General features: G+C 43.4%; 1 protein-coding gene across 6 annotated transcripts in view; it reads right to left on the bottom strand.

Annotated features, from left to right (window-relative positions):
- Window positions 1–19,580, bottom strand: part of Frmpd3 (FERM and PDZ domain containing 3) — a 149,883-nt gene that overhangs the window by 10,565 nt on the left and 119,738 nt on the right. For all 6 annotated transcript variants that reach the window (XM_039100596.2, XM_063280550.1, XM_039100600.2 and 3 more), the window contains 2 exons: window positions 18,642–18,821; window positions 5,709–5,853 (listed from right to left, as the gene is read on the bottom strand). In XM_039100596.2, the coding sequence (XP_038956524.1) occupies window positions 5,709–5,853; window positions 18,642–18,821 (325 nt within the window). The remainder of the gene's footprint in view (window positions 1–5,708; window positions 5,854–18,641; window positions 18,822–19,580) is intronic.

Below are 19,580 nucleotides of genomic sequence, written 5' to 3'. Positions count from 1 at the left end.
TTACATTTATACCTCCATTTGTGCATATGCATGTGCGTGCGTGCGTTTGTGTGTGTGTGTGTGTGTGTGTGTGTGTGTGTGTGTGTGTTTGAGATGGGGTCTTTGTACATGTCCTTGGCTGTCCTGGACCTCACTAAATAGTCCAAACTGGCCTCAAACTCAGAGATACCCCTGCCTCTGCCTTTTAAATGCTGGGGTTAAAGGTATGAACCACCACACCTGACATTAAAAACAATTTTTAAAAGTAAAATATGTGAAAGTATTTGGTAAATTCTTAAATATTACACATGACCCATATAACCCCAGATATTACAAGGCTAGTGGAGAGGGAAGATAGGTTCGTGAGACTTTGCAAGTGAGCGAAGAACTCAAGTTAGGAAATCTGGCCTAGGGCAGGAGGTGACTTTACTGGAGGAAGAGTTTGCTACTCTTGTGTTTGTTTATGTAGTTTAGGCCAACCGTGAACTTGCTGTAAGGCAGAGGATGGTCTTGAACTCCTGGTTCTTCTGTCTCTTAATTGACGAGCTCACTGGCATGCATACCTACTTTTGCTTGATTTAGGATTTCAGTTCTCTCTGACTCCTAAACCTCTGTGTGTTTACTGTGCCCCTTCATCATCCCACAATTATTGACCATGATATTATTGTTGCCAGTTTCTTATAGTCTGCTATACTTTCTTTTGAGACAGTGTATCATTATCCAACACTGGCTGACCTGGAATGTGCTGTGTAGTCTACTTTGGCCTTGAATTCATGCAGATCTGCCTGCCTCTGCCTCCTAGGTGGAGGTATTAATGTTGTATCCCATCATTCAGAATCTAAAATATATTATTTATAAATTCACAGCAATATAAGAAAATGATTTTTGAACTCATGGTTCTATGAAACTCTGAGCTCAAAAGTTCAGAGGATAATTAAATGACTTAATAGACACAAAAAGAGTTTCAAGCACTAATATAAATTTTAAAAAGAAGAGCAAGACATGTATACTGAATTCTGTAAAACATTTGAGAGATGCATTAGAGACTTAAATAAGGGAAAGACTCCATGTTCGTGGACTAGCAGGCTTCATACTGCACACAACTTATGATCACACTATTTCTCACACTGATCTATTGACTCAACATAATCGACATCAGAATCCTGGCTGACTTTGTGGAAAATTGCTAAGTCCATTATAAAATTCACATAGAATCTCAAAGTACCCAGAATAACTAAAAACCCTGAATAGGAAGAAAAAATAATGAAGATAATTTATATTTCAAAGTTTGCTACAAAGCAGTAATAATAAAGATAGTGTAGTATTGGTATAAAGATAGGTGTATAGATCAATGCAACAGAATTAAATGTGCAGAAATAAAGTATCATATTTATGGGTAAATGGTCCAGCTTAAAAATGGATTTGAATGGGTATTTCACTAAAGAAGATATACAAAAGGTCAATGAGCACATGAAAGATGTTCAATATCATTGGCCATTCATAAACTGTGAATAAACATCAGGAGATCCCTCTTCTACCCACTATGATGGATGTAACAAGACAGGTAATAACAAATACCGGTGAAGCTATACTTCTCCACTATTGATGGTAGGAATATATAAAATGGTGGAGTCAGTTTAGAAAATAGGCAGTTCCTCTAAAAATTCAACATAGTTATCATTTGACTGACTGCTCTACACCTAGGCTTATAATGAAAAGAAACAAAAAATCTAACAAAAATGGGATATGAATGTTTACCATCATTATTCATAATAAGTTAAAAGGTAAAAACAAACTCAAATGTCTGTCAACTGATGAAATGATAAATAATATGTATTCTATACGTAGCATATTATATGATAATTAAAAGAAACAGTATTTCTATATGCTATAACATGAATAACCCTGGTATATTTTTATAGTGTTTTGTTAATTGGTCATGATCATGATATAGAGGCCCGGTGAGGACCTCCTGATCTTTCTGAATCCTAAAAAAGAAAGAATGCTGTGCTCAGTCTAACTTGTTGCTGGGTGTTTTTGGGGGATGGGGGCAGGATCTCATTTTGTATTCTATGCTGGTCTTGAATGTGTAATCCTCCTACATCAGCCTCCTAGGTGCTGTGATTACAGACATGAATCACTGCACTTAGCTTGCTAGCTTGTATGTACATGAAAACTGGTGAAGTCTGCATATACATATATACACATGTATATATGTATATAAAATAAGAATATTCTATTCAGTACAGTAAACTGTTCCTAAACATGGTAGACTATGTATAGTTTCTCTAACTGAGGTCGTAAATGGGGTCAGCAGATACAGGGAGTTCATGGCTGGGGAGAAATTGCAGCTGCTACTGGATCTTTCTTGCTGTCTTCTTTTCCTGTTCTTATTTCTTTCCACTATTTATTCAGTATGTGTGTGTGTGTGTGTGTGTGTGTGTGTGTGTGTGTGTCTGCCTGCCTGTCTGCCTGTCTGTCTTTGTACATACTTGTGTGCATTCATGTAGTTATATGGATGACCATATATCTGCATGGTGGGGGTTGGCTCTCTCCTTCCACTTTGTGGGTCTTGGGGGTTTGAGTTAGGTTATCAAGCTTGGTGGCATGTTACCTATACTTACTGAGCCATCTTGCTGGTCCTGCCTCTGGATTTTTTGCTACCTCAGGGTATTTTTGCTTCTCGAATACAGGTGCTATTATGACTGATGCACTTTCTCCGTGTTAATGACATGCTGCTTTACTATACTGGCATCATTGAGGAATTATCTATCCATATTTCCCCTACTAGACTGTAAGCTATGTGAAGGCAACTACCAAAAGAATCATAACTGTTATGCCCAGCTGAATTGCCAGTGTCTGTCATGATGGGTCCTTGAGAAACATCTGTTTAGTAAATAAAGTAAAATACTTGCTTTGGTGAAGCACTGTGAGGGCAAGGTTCCCCTCCCCACTCCCACCCCCATTCTCCGGTTTTCCAGGTTTGCAAGACATGGTGCCCTTCCATTGTTGCTGGTTTAACAGCATCGCTTTGGCCTGATAGGCTGAGCACTGAGCTGGGCTACCAGGCAACAGCTTCCATGAGGCAAAAAATATAGCCCTGACCAGATGTCTTCTTCCTTTCCATGGAGACTACGGCTGGAGTGGATTGTGGCTTTGGTCCCTGGGAAAAACTCGGCTGAAGATGTGAGATACCCCTTTTCTCTACAGCCCTGGTGTTAAGGCAGACTTTGAATCTTCAACCTTTGTGCCTCTACCTTCCAAGAAGCTGGGATTTATATGCCTGCGCCACCAGGATGGCTAGGTGCCTGTCTACTATGGCTTTAGCTAAAGGACTGGAGCTCCTGTTCTAGAATGAAAGTGAGATATGATGGAGGAATGTCGTCTCAGCTTTGGATGGTGATCAAAAGTGGGAAGGGACAGGTAATCCACTACAGCTTGGGCTGAGGCCTCTTCAGTGGCACTCTTCTATTCTTAGGGGGCACAAGAACAGATGTGTTTATCAGCCCAGCACTTTGCTGGATTTGAGCCAAGCCAGGAGGGTTGGTTACCTTACACAGCAAGAGCATTCTGTCATGGGCTGCTATCAACCTGGTACCCAGCAGTTTAGAAGGCCACCCCCCCCAACACCTATATAATCAGCCTCTATAGAGGCAGTATCAAACTCAGAAGAGGAAAGAGAAACAGATAATTTTTCTAGTTGCTTCTGCCTCCAAGCTGATCGATTGTTTCCACGTTAAGAAGCAGGTGTGATAGGCAGTGACACTACAGTGGTCCATTTGGCTCCTAAATGGAGACAGAGACCCATTTGCTAGCTTCTGCCACTCTGCAGGTGTGTAAGGAGCCTCTTGGGGCCTGGAGCCTTGGAAACGGGTTGTGAAAGTCATGCCTAGCTTCAAGAGAATATAATAAAGCAGACCTAACTTTGAAAAAGCAACAGGGGGGCTAAATGGAAGGCATTCAGTGAGGCCTCAGGAACACACGCAACCCATGTCTTGGGCTCCGTGCCACAATCTCCACAGTAGGGAGGATACTTGCAACCAGCATTGGCTAGGGTGCTGCTGGCATGGCTGATAATTGTCCCACAGAGTGGGACTACACAATGCCTACTGCTCTCTCAAAATGGACTCCTAAATAGCTCTCACTGTTTCACCTGCTCTTTCCTTGACCAGCTCCAGGTTCATCCTTCTGCCTTCTACTCCCCCCCCCCACCGCAGCCCCCCACAACCCAGTAAGAGGTACAGTTTACTTGGATGTGATTAGCCAGAAGATCACAGATGACACTGAGAATGCTAATAAAGGTTTTTCTAACATTTGACCATCTGTAAGTTTGCAAAGCACAGCTGCGTCTTTGAGTTAGTCATCTGGAGCCATGCGAACTCTCACCCGCTAGTGTCTTCCTGTTCCAATTCAGTTCCTTTCATCTATTATGTGGCCAACCCTTCCTTTGGGACCACCAATCCTTTCTCAAATCTGCATAGGATGAACTGCCTTTCAATTGCTGAGAACAGTGATGGGAGGTCAAAAGTTGGGCCTGCTGTGCATGGGATTGACTCGTTCCTGATAAAGAACACTGCTTAAAGTGGGTGTTACTCAGCTTTCTGAGGGCTGTGTCATCTGCCAGGAATGTGTTTCTGGTGATGCTACAAACAAGAGACCTTCAGGGGAAGCTGTCCAGCCTAGGTGCTCCTGCCCTGAGGGTGCAGATGATGATGACATAGGTACCATAGTCTCCATCAGATAGAGTGACCCGAAGCCAAGAAAGTCTCGAAGGTTTAATAATGTTGTCAAGTGGCAAGGGGCACGTGGGTTAAGTGTTCAGTTTATGACAAGGGTAAATCCTGGGTGCTGCTCCCATTCTGTCTGTGATGCTTGGGGTTAGAGAGACTTCCTGTGCATAGTTGAGCCTGAGAACTACCACATGAAGGATATAGTTCTCTGTCATCGTCATCTGCACCCTCAGGGCAGGAGCACCTAGGCTGGACAGCTTCCCCTGAAGGTGTCTTGTTTGTAGCATCACCAGAATGCTTCTGAGTCGTCATACTACGTAGACTAACTGGGAAGCCATTTGCTTCACGGCTGCATTTGCTCTTTACTGGCCTCTCCCTTTTATATTCAGGCTTTCTTTTGGGCATGCCCAGTCTCCCTCACCCCTAGCCTTCAGTGAGAGTCAAATTTCAGACTCTCTGCCAATCCTGCATGTGATGAACAAAAAAAGGAAGTCTTATTTAATTTTCAACCTTACTTCAGCAAAGCCAGAACAGGCCGAAATCTCTCCTAGACCACCAAAGCTCTGCCTTAGAATCAATATAATCCTTTTCAAGAAAAGCTTTTTTTAAAAAATGTAGCCTTGGCTGACCTTGAACTCTTTCTGCTGCTACCTCCTTGGTAGCTAGCATTGTAAGCATGCGCCATTACAAGTATGTGCTATCATACGTGGACAATGCAATTCTTTAATTGGCTCTATCACATGATTGCTACTTTCATCTTACATACATCCACTGATTCAACCGTAGCGTGTTCTCACAGGCATCCTTTGTGGAACAGGGGCATGTGGATGCTATACGTGCTCGACAGTGAGGTGTGTCCATAGGGTATATGTTCTGGCTGCTGCCACAAAGTCTGGCGCTGCTTGAACAGACTATGAACAAGGGTGGTAGAACCCCTTCCTCTATGACTTCAGAGTCCAGAGGGCCTCAGACACACCAAAAACCGAGGCTGAGCCCTACCTGCCTTTATCATTGGAGGTGGAAGAGGCTGGCTGGCAGGCCTGGAGAAGATCATCTTCCTGGAATCCAGCAGAAGGCGGCAGTACCCCGCAATCAGGCAGGCAAAGTTGGTGGCTTCAGGCCACTCCATCAACAGCACCAGAGGCTGTGGAAGAGATGGTTCAAAACATAAAGACATGAGAAGGTAGAAGGGAGACATTTCTGGGGGGAGAGGAACAAAGAAAAGTCAGTAGTTATAGTTACCCAAACCATACATTCCCAACCTACTTGAGGTCCATGGCCAGGCAGTTTCCTCTGACGTGGACATTCCTTTGTAGTATTGGCATTAAATAAACCTTTCCTTGAGCATTTAATGAGCCACCTTTACTGAAAAAGACTAAAATTATGTAACATCATGTGACTGCTCTGTGGCTCTTTTTGCATTTGTCAGAGCTCAGCAGATGTGTGGGCCAGCTGGGAGAGTGGGGGTGAAACTGCAAATCTAGGCTAGGCTGAGGGATGGCCCGGAATATCCTTGAATGTAAGCACCTTGGCTGCATGAAGTCTCCTTTGCTCTTCTCCATATGTCCTGACAACATCCAAATGAGTTCCCTGGATACACACTCCATAGAATGGAGTCCTGTGACTTTAGGGACAAAACTTTTCTGATAAGCCCTGCTTGGACATTCCAAAGTGGCCTGGAAATGGCCCCTGTTTTTGTTTGTTTGTTGTTTGTTTGTTTCTGTTTTGTTTTGACACAGAATTCTCACTTTGTAGCTCTGGTTAGCCTCGAATTTACTTTACTTTTTGCCTCTTTTTTTCATTCATTAATTAATTTATTCACTTTACATCCTGATCGCAGCACCCCCCTCCCCTTTCTATGAAGAAGGGGAGGCCCCTGCTGAGTACAAACCCACCCTGGCACATCAATTCTCATCAGGACTAAGCACATTCTCTCCCACTGAGGTCAGACAAGGCAGCCCAGCTAGGGCAAAGAGATCCAAAGGCAGGCAACAGAGTCTGAGTTCGAGACTTTATAACCCAGGCTGTCCTCAGACGCCTTCTGTCGTCATTTTAAAAGTGCTGTAAGTACGTGCATGAACCACTGAGCCAGTTTATTGATATTTTTATAAACAATATTTATGTGTGTATATGGATGCTTCTTCTACACACCAGAAGAGGGCATCAGATCCTGTTACAGTCAGTTGTGAGTTGCTATATGAGTTCTTCAGGATTGCTAAAAGAGCAACCATTCCTCTTAACCTTTTCTGTCTGGTTCTCTCTCTCTCTCTCTCTCTCTCTCTCTCTCTCTCTCTCTCTCTCTCTTTCTCTCTCTCCCTCCCTCCCTCCCTCCCTCCCTCCCTCCCTCCCTCCCTCTCTCCTCCCTCCCTCCAGGTTTTCTCTGTGTAACACTGGCTGTCCTGGAACTTACAGTGTAGACCAGGCTGGCCTTGAACTCATAGATCCACCTACCTCTATGCCCCCCAAGTGCTGTGATTAAGTGTGTGTATGACCACTGCCCTGCTGTATATTGGTGCCTCTTAAAAGAACTTCCTTGGTCTGGAGTTAAGGGTAGTAGGTAAACAAGCTATGCAGATAATTTTGTTATGGGAATTACAGATCTTATGGTATATTAACTATCATACTCCATGCAATGTCAAAGGAAATTTTAGTATTCCAAATTCATTTGGCCCCAATGATTCATTTTTACTGAAAATCTCATGTCAAGAAAGTTCTTGTTATTTCTTTTTCAGTGCTAGAAATGGAATGTAGGACTTTGTGCATTCTGGGCAAGCACTCTACTATTGAAGTAGTTCTCTGGTCCCAAATGTTGCTGTTTTTAATCCACTTTGGGAAATATTATCACACTCTGTTGACTGATCCTTGAGTTCCCTGCTTAACTGTTTCAGAGATTCCTACAATGATAAACAAAACAGAAACCTTCAGATTTCTCCTACCATTTTAAACATGTCACTTAGGTAAGTTGGAACAAGTCGAAGTGAGAGACTAATTTGTGGAGACTGACTGAGAAGGGAACCATGGACTATGGGGAGCTGTGACCTTTGGGTTAATAGTGGACTTTCCTAAGGGCTAAGCTGGAGAGATGGCTCAGAGGTTAAGAGCACCGACTGTTCTTCCGGAGGTCCTGAGTTCAAATCCCAGCAACCACATGGTGGCTCACAACCATCTGTAATGGGATCTGATGCCCTCTTCTGGTGTCTGAAGACAGCTACAGTGTACTTATGTATAATAAATAAATATTTTAAAAAATGAAGGGCCTTCACGAGCATTCAATAAAACTCAAGCAACAAGTAAATCATCTGCCTTTGGCTGTTACTATCACCTTAGGAACAGTTTTGAATCCAAACTAGTTCAGCTGGAGCCTGAAATCAGATCAGTTTTCCTTGCTAATTCTCAGGGAGTCAATATATATAGGTTGAGTTGAACATATCCTAGTTCATTCAGACCAGAGATCAGCACTTGTTTGTATGTTATGTTTTATTTATAGATGTATTTAAATCTTTCTTTTATTTTATGCATTTGATTGTTTTGCCTGCATGCATATCTATGTACATCGTGCTTGTCTGATATCCTTGGAGATCAGAAGGCTTTGGATCCCCAAGAACTGGAGTTATGAATTCATTTTAAGCTGTCATGTGGGTACTGAGAATCAAACCTGTGTCTTCTAGGAGAGCAGCCAGAGTTCTTAATTTCTGAGCCATGTCTCCAGTCAATTTGTATGTATTGTTCATACAGGATGATAACTCAATTTTGTTTCTGAATTGAGACCCTCCTACATCAGCCTCCACCACCATACCCTACTTCATGCATATTTTTTTAGGGTTAGAGTAAAAATATTTTAGCACTTACAGGCCACTCAGGTTTTGTTGAAACAGCACTGCCACCACAGTGTGGTGGAACTGAAATTGCAAGCTATGAAAATAGCCATAGATAATCTGTAAACCAAACAAATGGCTATGATTGTGTTATAATAAATATTTATAGAGGAAGGTGGTGGGTTAAAGTCAGCTTAGTTTGATCTATTCAACACACCTTTTAACTTGCTACATTTTGTTTGTTTGAGACAGTGTTTTGCTATGTAGCCCAGGCTAGCCTCGAAATCCTGGTAATTCTCATACTTCAGATTCCCAAGTGCTGGCACTAGAAGCATGCACAACCATTCGTGAACATGATACATTTTTTTTTGTTGGGTTTGGTTTTGAAAGAAGATTTCACTATGTAGCCCAGGCTAGACTGGAATTCATAATCCTTCCCCTTTAGCTTCTTGGGAACCTTTTGCCAACGGTGATTACCCTCTGCTTTCAACCATCTTCTCCTGGCTTCTGTTTCTGTGAGGTGTTACTACGCTTTGGTTCTGTGATCCCTGGCCATCATTGCATGGAGCTCTTTGTTTTTAAAATTTATATCTATATGTCTGCATGATAGTATTCACTCATTTGTGCAGGTGTCCAAGGAAGCGACAGAAGATGGAACTAAAATTACAGGTGGTCATGGCCTGTTGCCTGGTGTGGTTGCTGGGAACTGAACTCAGGTCCTCTGGAAGAGCAGCAAGTACACTTAACCACTGAGCCATCTTTCCAGTCCAGCCTGCATTGCTTTGTAGCTGGCTTTTCTTGTGTAGCTTTCTACCTTCTGTAGGTTGCAGGCTTCATCTCCTACCTTTGATTCTCCCCAAGGCGAATGAGCTTTTATTTCTGGGTTGGGGTCCCTGGATCAGTGTTTCCTTTAACCACCCCTCCAAGCTCTTACCCTTTCTCACAACACATATAATGCCACGAGTCAAATACCTTTATTTTGAGATAAGGTCTCATCTTGTAGTCTAGATTGTCCTGTATTATGTTGCCCATACTGGTCTGATATTGCAGCAGTCCTCCAGCCCCAGTCTCTAGATTGCTACCACATCCAGTTTCATTCGTTAAATAGTTTTTGAATATCCAGTTCCAATGCTTGTCACAGTAAGGCATTTGTACTGTCACTGAAGGAGCAAGTTAATGACTAATGATGCTTCTATTAAATTCATGAAATACCATGGGGAGGAAAAAGGAACAGTCTATATACATGGAGGAGAAATGGCTCTTTTCTCATGAGAGGAACCACAGATTAAATGTTATCCAATCAAGTAGAAAATATCATCCTGAGGGGGTAACCCAGACCCAAAAGGACATGCATGGTATGTACTCACTGATAAGTGGATATTAGCTATAAAGTACAGAATACCCAGGATACACCCCATAGACCCAAAGAAGGTAAACAAGAAGGAAGTCCAAGTGAGGATGTGTGAATCCCACTTAGATGGGTTGGGCGGGAGTGACAAAATAGTCATGGGAGGGAAGAACCTGGGTAGGAGAGGGGAGCAGAATAGGGGGACAGGATCAGGTATGGGAAGAGACAGGAGAGAGCCCCAGAGGGCCAAGAGAATGAATAGAAATCTGTAGCTGCTGAGGGTGGGAGTGTGGGGAGGAATCTCTAGGTACTCCCTGAAACCTGAGATGGGGAGGCTCCCAGGAGTCAGTGCGGGTGACCTTAGTAGAGATGTGTAATAGTGGGGACATAGAACCTGAAGAGGTCACCTCTTTAAGCCTAGCAGGACCCCCAAGTGGAGGAATAGGAACACCAATCCATCCATAAAATGTTCTACCTAAAATCTGTCCTGTATTATGCGCCTGAGTGGGAGCAGATGTGCCTAAGCCTGCAGTGACTTCATATGACGTTTCGATTAACTGAAGGAACAAACATCACCAGAGTCCCTTCCTAATAATGACTGGAAAACATAGGTGAATGGGAGTGGATGGGGGAGGGACTCTGTAATGGGGGACCAGAAAAGGGGGCAGCATATAAATAAATAAATAAATAAATAAATAAATAAAAAAAAATAAACGAATATTTTCCAGTCAGAACAGAATGGTCAGCCATATATAAGACAGACAGAAAAAAAGGTAGAATGGGGGCAGGGGAGCCAGAAAGACTTGAAGAAGTTTGGATGCTGACAACTGCTGCCATCATTCCTGGGAGGACACAGGAGTCACTAGGTCTGCCTCAGGGCATTCATGAACATCATGGCAAGTCCCACTGCTATGACCGTAGTTTAGGACTCCACTGACTTCTTCATATTGCTCAAGATATGTGATGATGCTGAGAAAAGGGGCAGGGGAGGCAGGCTTTCAGCCTTGCATTGTATCTTCGGTCTCAAATTACTTCATCTCTGTGTGTTTATGCCTCATTTGTAGGTGTGTTTTGGCATTTCATACTCTGGAAGAGGTTGGATTACGATAAGTTAAGGGTCTCCAGTAGCCCCCTAATTGTCTTTATCTGCCTCTAGTATTTTCCTATTTTACTTCCTTACTACCAGCTAAGGGTTTTTTCTAATGCACAACAACTGAACACAGTCAATAATGATGACATCCAACTATCTTACAACAGGATGTGGACCTACATCTTCCTACTACATGGGCCCTACCGCATATGTCTTAGCTTGGCTTATGCCTTCTTCCCATATCACCAGCACCCACTTTAAGGTCAAACAAAGACATATAATTTAATTTGCCAAGCTATTTCATCCCTTTCATACTGTAACCTGTGCTGTTCCCTCTAGCTAAAATGTACCTCTTACTAAAATGTACCTGTGTTTTGTCCTGTCACCCAGCAAGCCATGATACGTTGATGAGCCCCTCCTGAAGAGCAAGGCCAGCTGCCAGCTATAGCCACTCATTCCAGAATAGAACTACATGGTCCTTGCCTTTCTGGAGCTTATGATGTAACTGGCAATAAATCATATGTCAAATAATCTCAAAAACAAATATGACCACAAGGTGTGAGAAGAACCGTGAAGGGAAATTACAGAGCTGTCAGAACATAGATTGTCCTAGAGCAATGTGGGGTGGGCATGAACATGTGTATATGTGACATTTGGTTTTAGAAGCTAGAAGAAGCTTCTTTGAGGAAATGATATTGGCTGATGATTAGAATATAGAACTATTTTGCCCAGGATGAGGGACTGACTGATGGAGCGATGAACTGATGTGTTTCCTGACCCTGGCTGACAAACTGGCAGCAAGAATGCCAGACAGCCTCACAGTCCCCCCACCCCCCGCCCTCTGTTACTTGGCTAGTGGGTTGGCTGACTATGGACAGAATTACTGACTGGAGTTTGACTAATTGGTTTAACTGATTTCTCTTCAGTTTCTCCTTACCCCCAGGTAGTCCAGTATCATCAATAAAACAGCAAGAGGCCAAAATCTTGTGCTTTAAGAAGGCCAAGCACATCAATAGGTGGCTTGAGAAGCAATGCCTGACCCATCAGTAGCTTTTCTTCCAGATACCCAACTGGGCTCCACTGTGGGCTAAGCGTGGCGCATGAAAAGGAACAAAGATAAGCTTTTGACAACAGGTAGAAATTGAATTAAGGAATGCTAGAGCTATGGCTCAGAGGTTAAGAGTACTGACTGCTCTTCCAGAGGTCCTGAGTTCAATTCCCAACAATCAAAGGCAGCTCATAACCATCTGTAATGAGACCTGGTGCCCTCTTCTAGCCTACAAGCATACATGCAAGCAGAACATTGTATTCATAATACAGAATTTTTTTTAAACAAAGAAAGATGTTTGTAAGATAACATTGAAGTAAGGGAAGGTGAGCAGGGGTTGGATGGGTTTCTCAGAAAAGTTTGAAAACAACCATTTACCTTTAATAGAACTTCAATGATCACGATACCTCATGTAACACTCGTCCATACAGAAACCAGAGCAATAAAGCTCAAGCAGGAGAACTGGAGAAGTGCTGGGCCACAAGAGACTCCACGGGACATTCCTCTGATTGTTTCCTTTTTGACCTTATGTGCTTCTATAGTAATGGAGTACGGTTATGGCCCAGAGGTGTCTGTTTCAGTGTGTTGTCTCTGGGAGAACAATTTTTGAACACTACCTCATGTTCTCTCTACTATGAACAAGGAAGCTGAGGGAAAGCTGTAACTAAATATGCCCAGGCCATCTTCAAGTGGAAAATGAGATAAGGAGAATGGAGTTTAAGGCATTAGGCAGCCAGGAGAAGCTACAGCAGGGATTAATTTGACATGCTCCAGCTGTATCTCCTTCCTGGGGTGCCCTGGTATAGAATTGGCTCACTCCAGCAACTCTGACAAGAGAAAAAGGATGGGAAGCCAAGTCCTGAAGAGGCAAGGGTACCAGATGGGGGTCCTTGACTGGTCCCTCAGGGAACCAGTCCATTTGAGTTCTTTCCTCCACAGCACTAGGAAAGGCTAATTAGGCATAGCCAGACAATTTTGGGGTGAGGCAGAATATCACTTTAAAGCAATGGTTTCCAAGCTGGCTGTACAGCAGAGTCACCCGGGAGCCTATAAAGACTTAGCTATCCCTGCATCCACCTCTAGCAGTGCCAACTTAAATGGTCTGGAGGAACAGTAGGAGTAGTCCGAGAGTTTAAGTATTTACAGGAGCCAGGTGTTGGCGAGAAAGGCCTGCCCATGACCCCATTATTTGAGAGGGTAGAAGAAGTAGGATCGGAAGTTCAAGGTCATCCTTTGAGGTCAGTATGGATTACATTTCAAAAACCAAACCAAAACTAAAATCTTCGGACATGATTCTTACAGTTAGTTATGGGTGAGAAATATGGCTTCAAGTGAGTAATCTATTTTAGCAGACCCTTCCAGAATATTCTCAGGCCAGAGTGGGATATCTAGGAGGAAATGGGCCAAGTTTGATTTCTAACTTCCATCTCCACTGCTAAGGAAATTCAGGCAGCTGAAATAGATGTATAATCGATGTTTCATGGGTAGTAGTAGTGTACTGGCCTTCCAACTGGCTGCTCTCCTGTTTGTTTATTTTACATTTATTGATTATGTATGTATATGTGTGTGCCAGGACATGAGGGCGGAGGTCAGAGGACAACTTACAGAAGTTTGTTCTCTTTTTCCATTGTGTGAGATCTGAGGGTTAAATTCAGGTCCCCAGGATTGGACAGAAAGCTACTTTACCTGCTGAACCATCTCACCTGCCCTCCTTCCTTCCTTTTGAGCTAGGATCTCCCTATATAACCCAGGCTGGCTTTAAACTCCTGATCCACCTGCATTGTAACCTAAGTGCTCCATTGGATTCTAGGCATCTGTTCTCATGCACAAAAGCAACCCGCTCTTTTAAACTGTAATAAGTGCATGTGTTAATTTCTGAGGTATCTATTCTCCAACCAAGCTATTAGTATGATATGTAATTCATTTTTCATTATCATGTAGAAAAAGATTGAATGTTGTTGTGTCCATTTTTTAGAGCATGAGTTAGTAACCCACACCGCAGACATCACTGATGCCTTTTGGTAACAAAAGCTGGCATTGAATAGCATGCTTATCAGTCAAATAATATCTTTATGGTATCGTATGAAAGCTGGGAATGTACCTCAGTTTGTGGAGTGCATACACAATTTGCCTACCATACATAAGACCCTGGGTATGGTGGCACATAAACTGTGCATTGTGGCACCCACTGTGATCATAGCACTTGGGAGGTAGAGGTAGGAAAATCATCAGTTCATGGGCTTCTTGTTATCTCGGCTGTATAGCAAGTTTGAAGCCAGCCTGAGTGAGATACACGAGACCCTGTCTCAAAAGTAAAATAAAGGAAGGAAAGGAGGAAAAAGAAAAATGTAATGAGTACTTGCTATTTTAAACATTTCCTGGCATTAATTTCTTATTGTTGCTATAGCACATGACTCCAAATTTAGTAGCTTGAATAATATACATCTATTCCTTTACAGTCTTGGAGGTCAGAGGTCCAATACAAATGTTACTGGGTTAAAAGTCTGTTTGTGTCATTTTTGGTGGTCTAGAGTTGAATCTATTTCCTTGTCTTCCCTGGTCCTGGAAGTCACCCCCACTCCTTGGTCCTTGACTTCTTCCCTAATCAAAACCAGCAAGGGTGAGCTGAGTCCTCTCATTAAATCCCTCCAACTTTCTTTCCAGATTCTCTCACATAGAGCAACTCTATTGACTGCATTAGTCCCCCTTGACTAATTCATGCTAATCTCCCTATTTTAAGGTCAGCCGATTAGCAATCTTAATTGCATCTGCACTTCTTCTTCTTCCTTTTTTTTTTTTTTTGGTTCTTTTTTTCCGGAGCTGGGGACCGAACCCAGGGCCTTGCGCTTCCTAGGCAAGCGCTCTACCACTGAGCTAAATCCCCAGCCCCGCATCTGCCCTTCTTATTCCATTCTGTCATAGCATATTCCCAGGTTTGGAGGATTATGGAATAGACATATTTAGGAGGGGATTATTCTACCCATTGTATGTGGTAAATCCTATTACAACTTATAACAATAATGACACCTAGTGGATAATTTTCTCCAAGTTTTCTTTTGCATTATGTTAATTGTTCCTAATAGGGCGTACCTGAAGCATTTATCACGTGGCTACGCCTTTGAGCACTCATATCATCTACCTGGCCATTGCTCACAGCTGACTCCTAAACTGCAACCTTTTAGCCCCATCTACTCGCCAGTACAATCTTCGATTTATCCCCAAAGGTAGTGTTATCTCACCACCTACTCATGCTCTGTCAGCGTTCTCGACACTGGGACTCTGCTCTTTCCTGCCCATTGGATATGTGCAGTAGGCAGCAGTGCTGGGAATGAGAAAATGCACGCATTGTGTGCAACAAAGAAGGGGACTGCCCATGCCCATCCCGCATTTCACATCTGTTCCTTGGCCTCGCAGCTGTCTTGTTTCTGCTCATCTTTCATGCTGGTCCAAATCAGCCTTCATTCTGTTACCCCTCTGCTCAAGAACTACAGGGAATTCCTACTAATCAACCACATTGAATCGAAATTCCTCAAACTGGCCTGGGAGGCTTTTAACTGACTTGCTCTGCCTGCCCCTAATCTCTCCAATCTCTTCTCTCCTTATTTTCCTCTCCAGCCAAGCAACTATGCTTATCGACCTGCACATATGGCTTGCTTATTTCCGTGCTTGCTCCTTGTCTTTGAACACATCCCACTTCTCTCTGCTAATTCATGCCTATCACTTCAAGATCCAGCTTAAAACACCCTGTCGAGAGAGCTAGTTCTGGTTAACTCCTTCTTGTTCTTTTCCTTCTATATTCCATACCACATTTATCTCTGACATTTACTTTGTACTGCTTTTTTAGAAAGAGACTTTAGTTTTTTTTTTTAATTTGTGTGCATGAGTGTGCGTGTGCCTGTGTGTGTCTTCCCCGAGAGGGTGGACATTGTTTGATTCCAGAGTTATGTAGGCTCTGATGCTGTGTCAAGTTGGGTCATGTGTCCTTATGATTCTAGAAATATTCATTCATGCTCACTGATATGGGTGGATCACCCCACATAAGCAGATGGCTCTTCACTCAGGAGAAAAAAAATATATATATATATATACATACACCCTGGTTCAGCCTCTTTCCTCCCAGGCCTCTGGTCATATAGGTATGCTCATTCCAATTAGTTATATTACAAAGTCATTTAGAGAAAATGAAAAATTAAATAAATCCTGAAAGTCAATGAAATCAGTGTTTGTTGAGCAGTGGTGGCATGCATACGCCTTTAATCCCAGAACTCCAGAGGCAGACTCAGGCAGATCTCTGTTGAGTTTGAGGTCAGCCCAGTCTACAGAGAGAGTTCTAGGACAGCCAGGGCCACACAGAGAAACCCTGTCTTAAAAAAATTGGCACTTTTCAGAGTAGGGCACAGGTGTGTTTATTTTTAAAAAACCTCTTATGGAATTTCTATTGTGCTACTAATGTGGAAAATTCACTCATGGAATATTGAAAGGTTAAAAAAAAAAACCCAAAACCAACCTCTGTTTTAACCCCCTTCTATATCTCTCTGAGCCACACTCCCCTGCTCACTCTATCTTTCCTCCCCTTTCCTTACTAGTTCATCTGGCTTTTTACCCAACAAATATCTGAGGAGAGTAGCACCAAATGGTTGGGAGAGTGGCCACAGCCAATTAAACAGCAGCACCAGGCAGGTTCCCAAGCCAATGGGGGGGCCTGTGAATCACAGGTGGAAAAATTAACATATTAAAGCTTCCTGGGTTTTCAAACACAAAAAAGAAATGATTGGCTCTTTTTAGAAACAGCAAACACTCCACCTCTTAATCTGTTAACAACACGTCCTCCTGGGAGACCCTTTAAGACAGGAAAGCTGTCCCTCCTCCTGAGTGTTTTTGCCAGCTGGCAGGCCTGCCCGGGCCCACAATGGTCACTGTATTCAAACAGGAGAAGCTCTGGAGGGGGTGGCTGATCATTCCTGCCAGACTTGCAGAGGCAATGACAGCTGCCTGCCAGTCAGAAAGTCTCGGTCTATGGCGGAAAATGCTGAGGTTCTAAGAGAGCTGGGCTCTGGGAAATGAAACCGGAAGTTGGCTCGGTTTCTTCCTCCACTCCCCAGACCCCCTGAGTCTATGCTCAGACACTCCTCTTCCCTAGTTCAAAGAGGGTGTTCCCCAATCAATATACCTGTGGGATGGGCAGAGGTGGGTTAAGGCATTCATTTCTTTAATTTCGGAGGCAGACCGGCAGGGTCTAGGGGTGGTCAGATTCTCTAAGGCTGCTCCATTTATCTTGAAGTTCCGTGTGAGTGGGATTGTCTTTTTTTTTTTTTACTTTTGGCAGTGCTAGGAATGGAACCTAGGGGCTGGCTCAAGCTAATTAATTGCTCCATTATTGAGCTTCCTCGCCAGCCCCAAGAGCTGGGAAGATGGCTCAGTTAGCAGAGTGCAAGCAGGATGACCCAAGGCCCATCCCTAGCATCCATGCAAACAGTTCGGTAGCAATGCACCTGCAAGCCAAGCACTAGGAAGAGAAAGACAGGATTTCTGAGCCTTGCTGGCCAGAAGTGTCGCTGATTAGGAAAGCTCTTGGTTTGGTAAGAGACCCTATGTCAAAAAAGTAAGGCAGAGAGCAATTAAGGAGGATATCTCTGGATTCCGCTTGCATGTGCACATACACCAGTATACCTTGAATGCCCACAATCATTTTGAGACATGGATTCCCTCCTTATGTAGTCAAAGAACGCTGTGAAATTTAATCATTCACACGGCCTACCAAGTGGCTATGAATACAGACAGGTACACCACACCATGCCCAGTTATATGAATTTTATTTTCTTCCTTTCTTTTTTCATTTGAAACATGAGCTAGCTACATAGCCTAGGCTGGACTTGGACTTACTGTGAAGGCAGTCATGCTTCTGCTTCAGCCTTCTGAATACTGTGTTTATAAGCACAAACCACCATGATATGAATAAATTCAAATTTCTCTGCGTGGTGTGACAAGAATAATTGCAAAACGATGGCTTGGGTTGCACCCAGTGCTCCATTTTTCTGTGGAGTACTGACTCAGGTTGACCTGAGAGTTCTTAGTACTACATAGTGCTGTGTGGTAGTTTGAATGAGAAAGGTCCCCCTATGTTTGAATAGGTGGTCATTTCCAATTGACAGAACTGTTTGGGAAGGATTGGAAGGTATGGCCTTCTTAGAGGAGATGTGTCATTAGGGGGTGGATTTTGAAGTTTCAAAAGCCCACACCATTCTCACTTAGTTCTCTCTTTCTTGTTCTTGTGTCTCAAGATGTAAGTGTTCAGTTACTGCGATAGTACCACACAGGCCTGCCTGCTGCCATGTTCCACGGCATGATGCTCATAGACTCTAGCCCTCTGAAACTGTAAATCCCAAGTAAATGAATTATTTTTATGAGTTGTCTTTGTGATTGTGGTGTCTTAATCACAGCAATAGAATAGTAACTATGGTGTGCTGAGCATCTTAGGTGGGCTAACTCTGAGAAGGGGCAGAGGAAGACAGGGAGTTCTAGGGAGAAGCCACTTCAGAATCTCCAAGCCTCACTTCACATGCTCCAATTCTTTTTCCTTGCCCCTTGGGGCTGTTTCTGGAGAGAAGCAGCACATCAAAGCAGGGCTTACCTTGGCATCCATGATGCTGGTCTCCACACGGGCCACTCCCTGGTTCTCCCGGAACAGCTGGATCTTGCTGATCTTGCTGAACTCGGACAGCACAGTGGTGAGGTTGGTTTTGAGGTCAATAACATGGCTGATGCCGTGACGGGGTCCCACCAGCAGAGTGGTGGCTGACTGCTTCTCGTCCTAGTGCCCAAGTGTGCAAAGCAGACAACATTCACAGTTAGAAGTGGAGGGAAAGTCCAGTAGCAGAAGAGGCATTGAAAAAGAGAAAATATGTGCTATGTTGGTTCTTAAGGGGTATGTGAGGAGTGAGAGTAAGGGAGGAGGAATACCTGGGGCTCAGTGCCAGGGTATAAAAGGTAATCTTGAGGGGAAAATGGTCTGGAACTTTCCTAGTACAGAATTCTAGATCCTCAGTCTAAATCACATCTTAGCTACAGCAGTATGTTAAGTGAGCTGCATCAGGGCTGGCTCTAACAAAATTGTGAGGTAGGTGAAGTATGCTTTATTCTGGTGCCTTTGGAGAACTTTCTCTTATCAAGCCTGGAGGTTCTTTCCACAGTTGCTGTGAGCCAGTGCTTTTGCCTGGCTAGGCAGCATTATGCCTGCCTTTTTCTCACCCTTCACCAACTTGTCCTAAGGCCTTCACTGGTTGTTTAGTTGCTTAATGAACCCCAGATTGACACTTTAATAGGTGGGCTAGCAACTTGGACTCAAAGGAAGGACCAATAGGCATCTGAGCAATGGCAGGATGGTGGAAGAGAGATTTGAGGGTGTGTGAAGGGAGGAGCCAGGGGGCTTTTCAGTGTTCTACAAATTCCCCATGTTCAAATGGCTGCTTCCAGATCTGACACACTGGATTCCCTTCAATGGAGCTGACAAACTCCCTGAAGCCATCAAGACTGAGCCTTCTGCTGGCCAAGTCCCTGCAATTAGCATCAC

Source organism: Rattus norvegicus, chromosome X (assembly GCF_036323735.1).
Source record: "Rattus norvegicus strain BN/NHsdMcwi chromosome X, GRCr8, whole genome shotgun sequence".
Lineage (NCBI taxonomy): Eukaryota > Metazoa > Chordata > Mammalia > Rodentia > Muridae > Rattus > Rattus norvegicus.
Note: the sequence above shows the minus strand (reverse complement) of the source record. Positions and strands in the feature narration are given on the sequence as shown.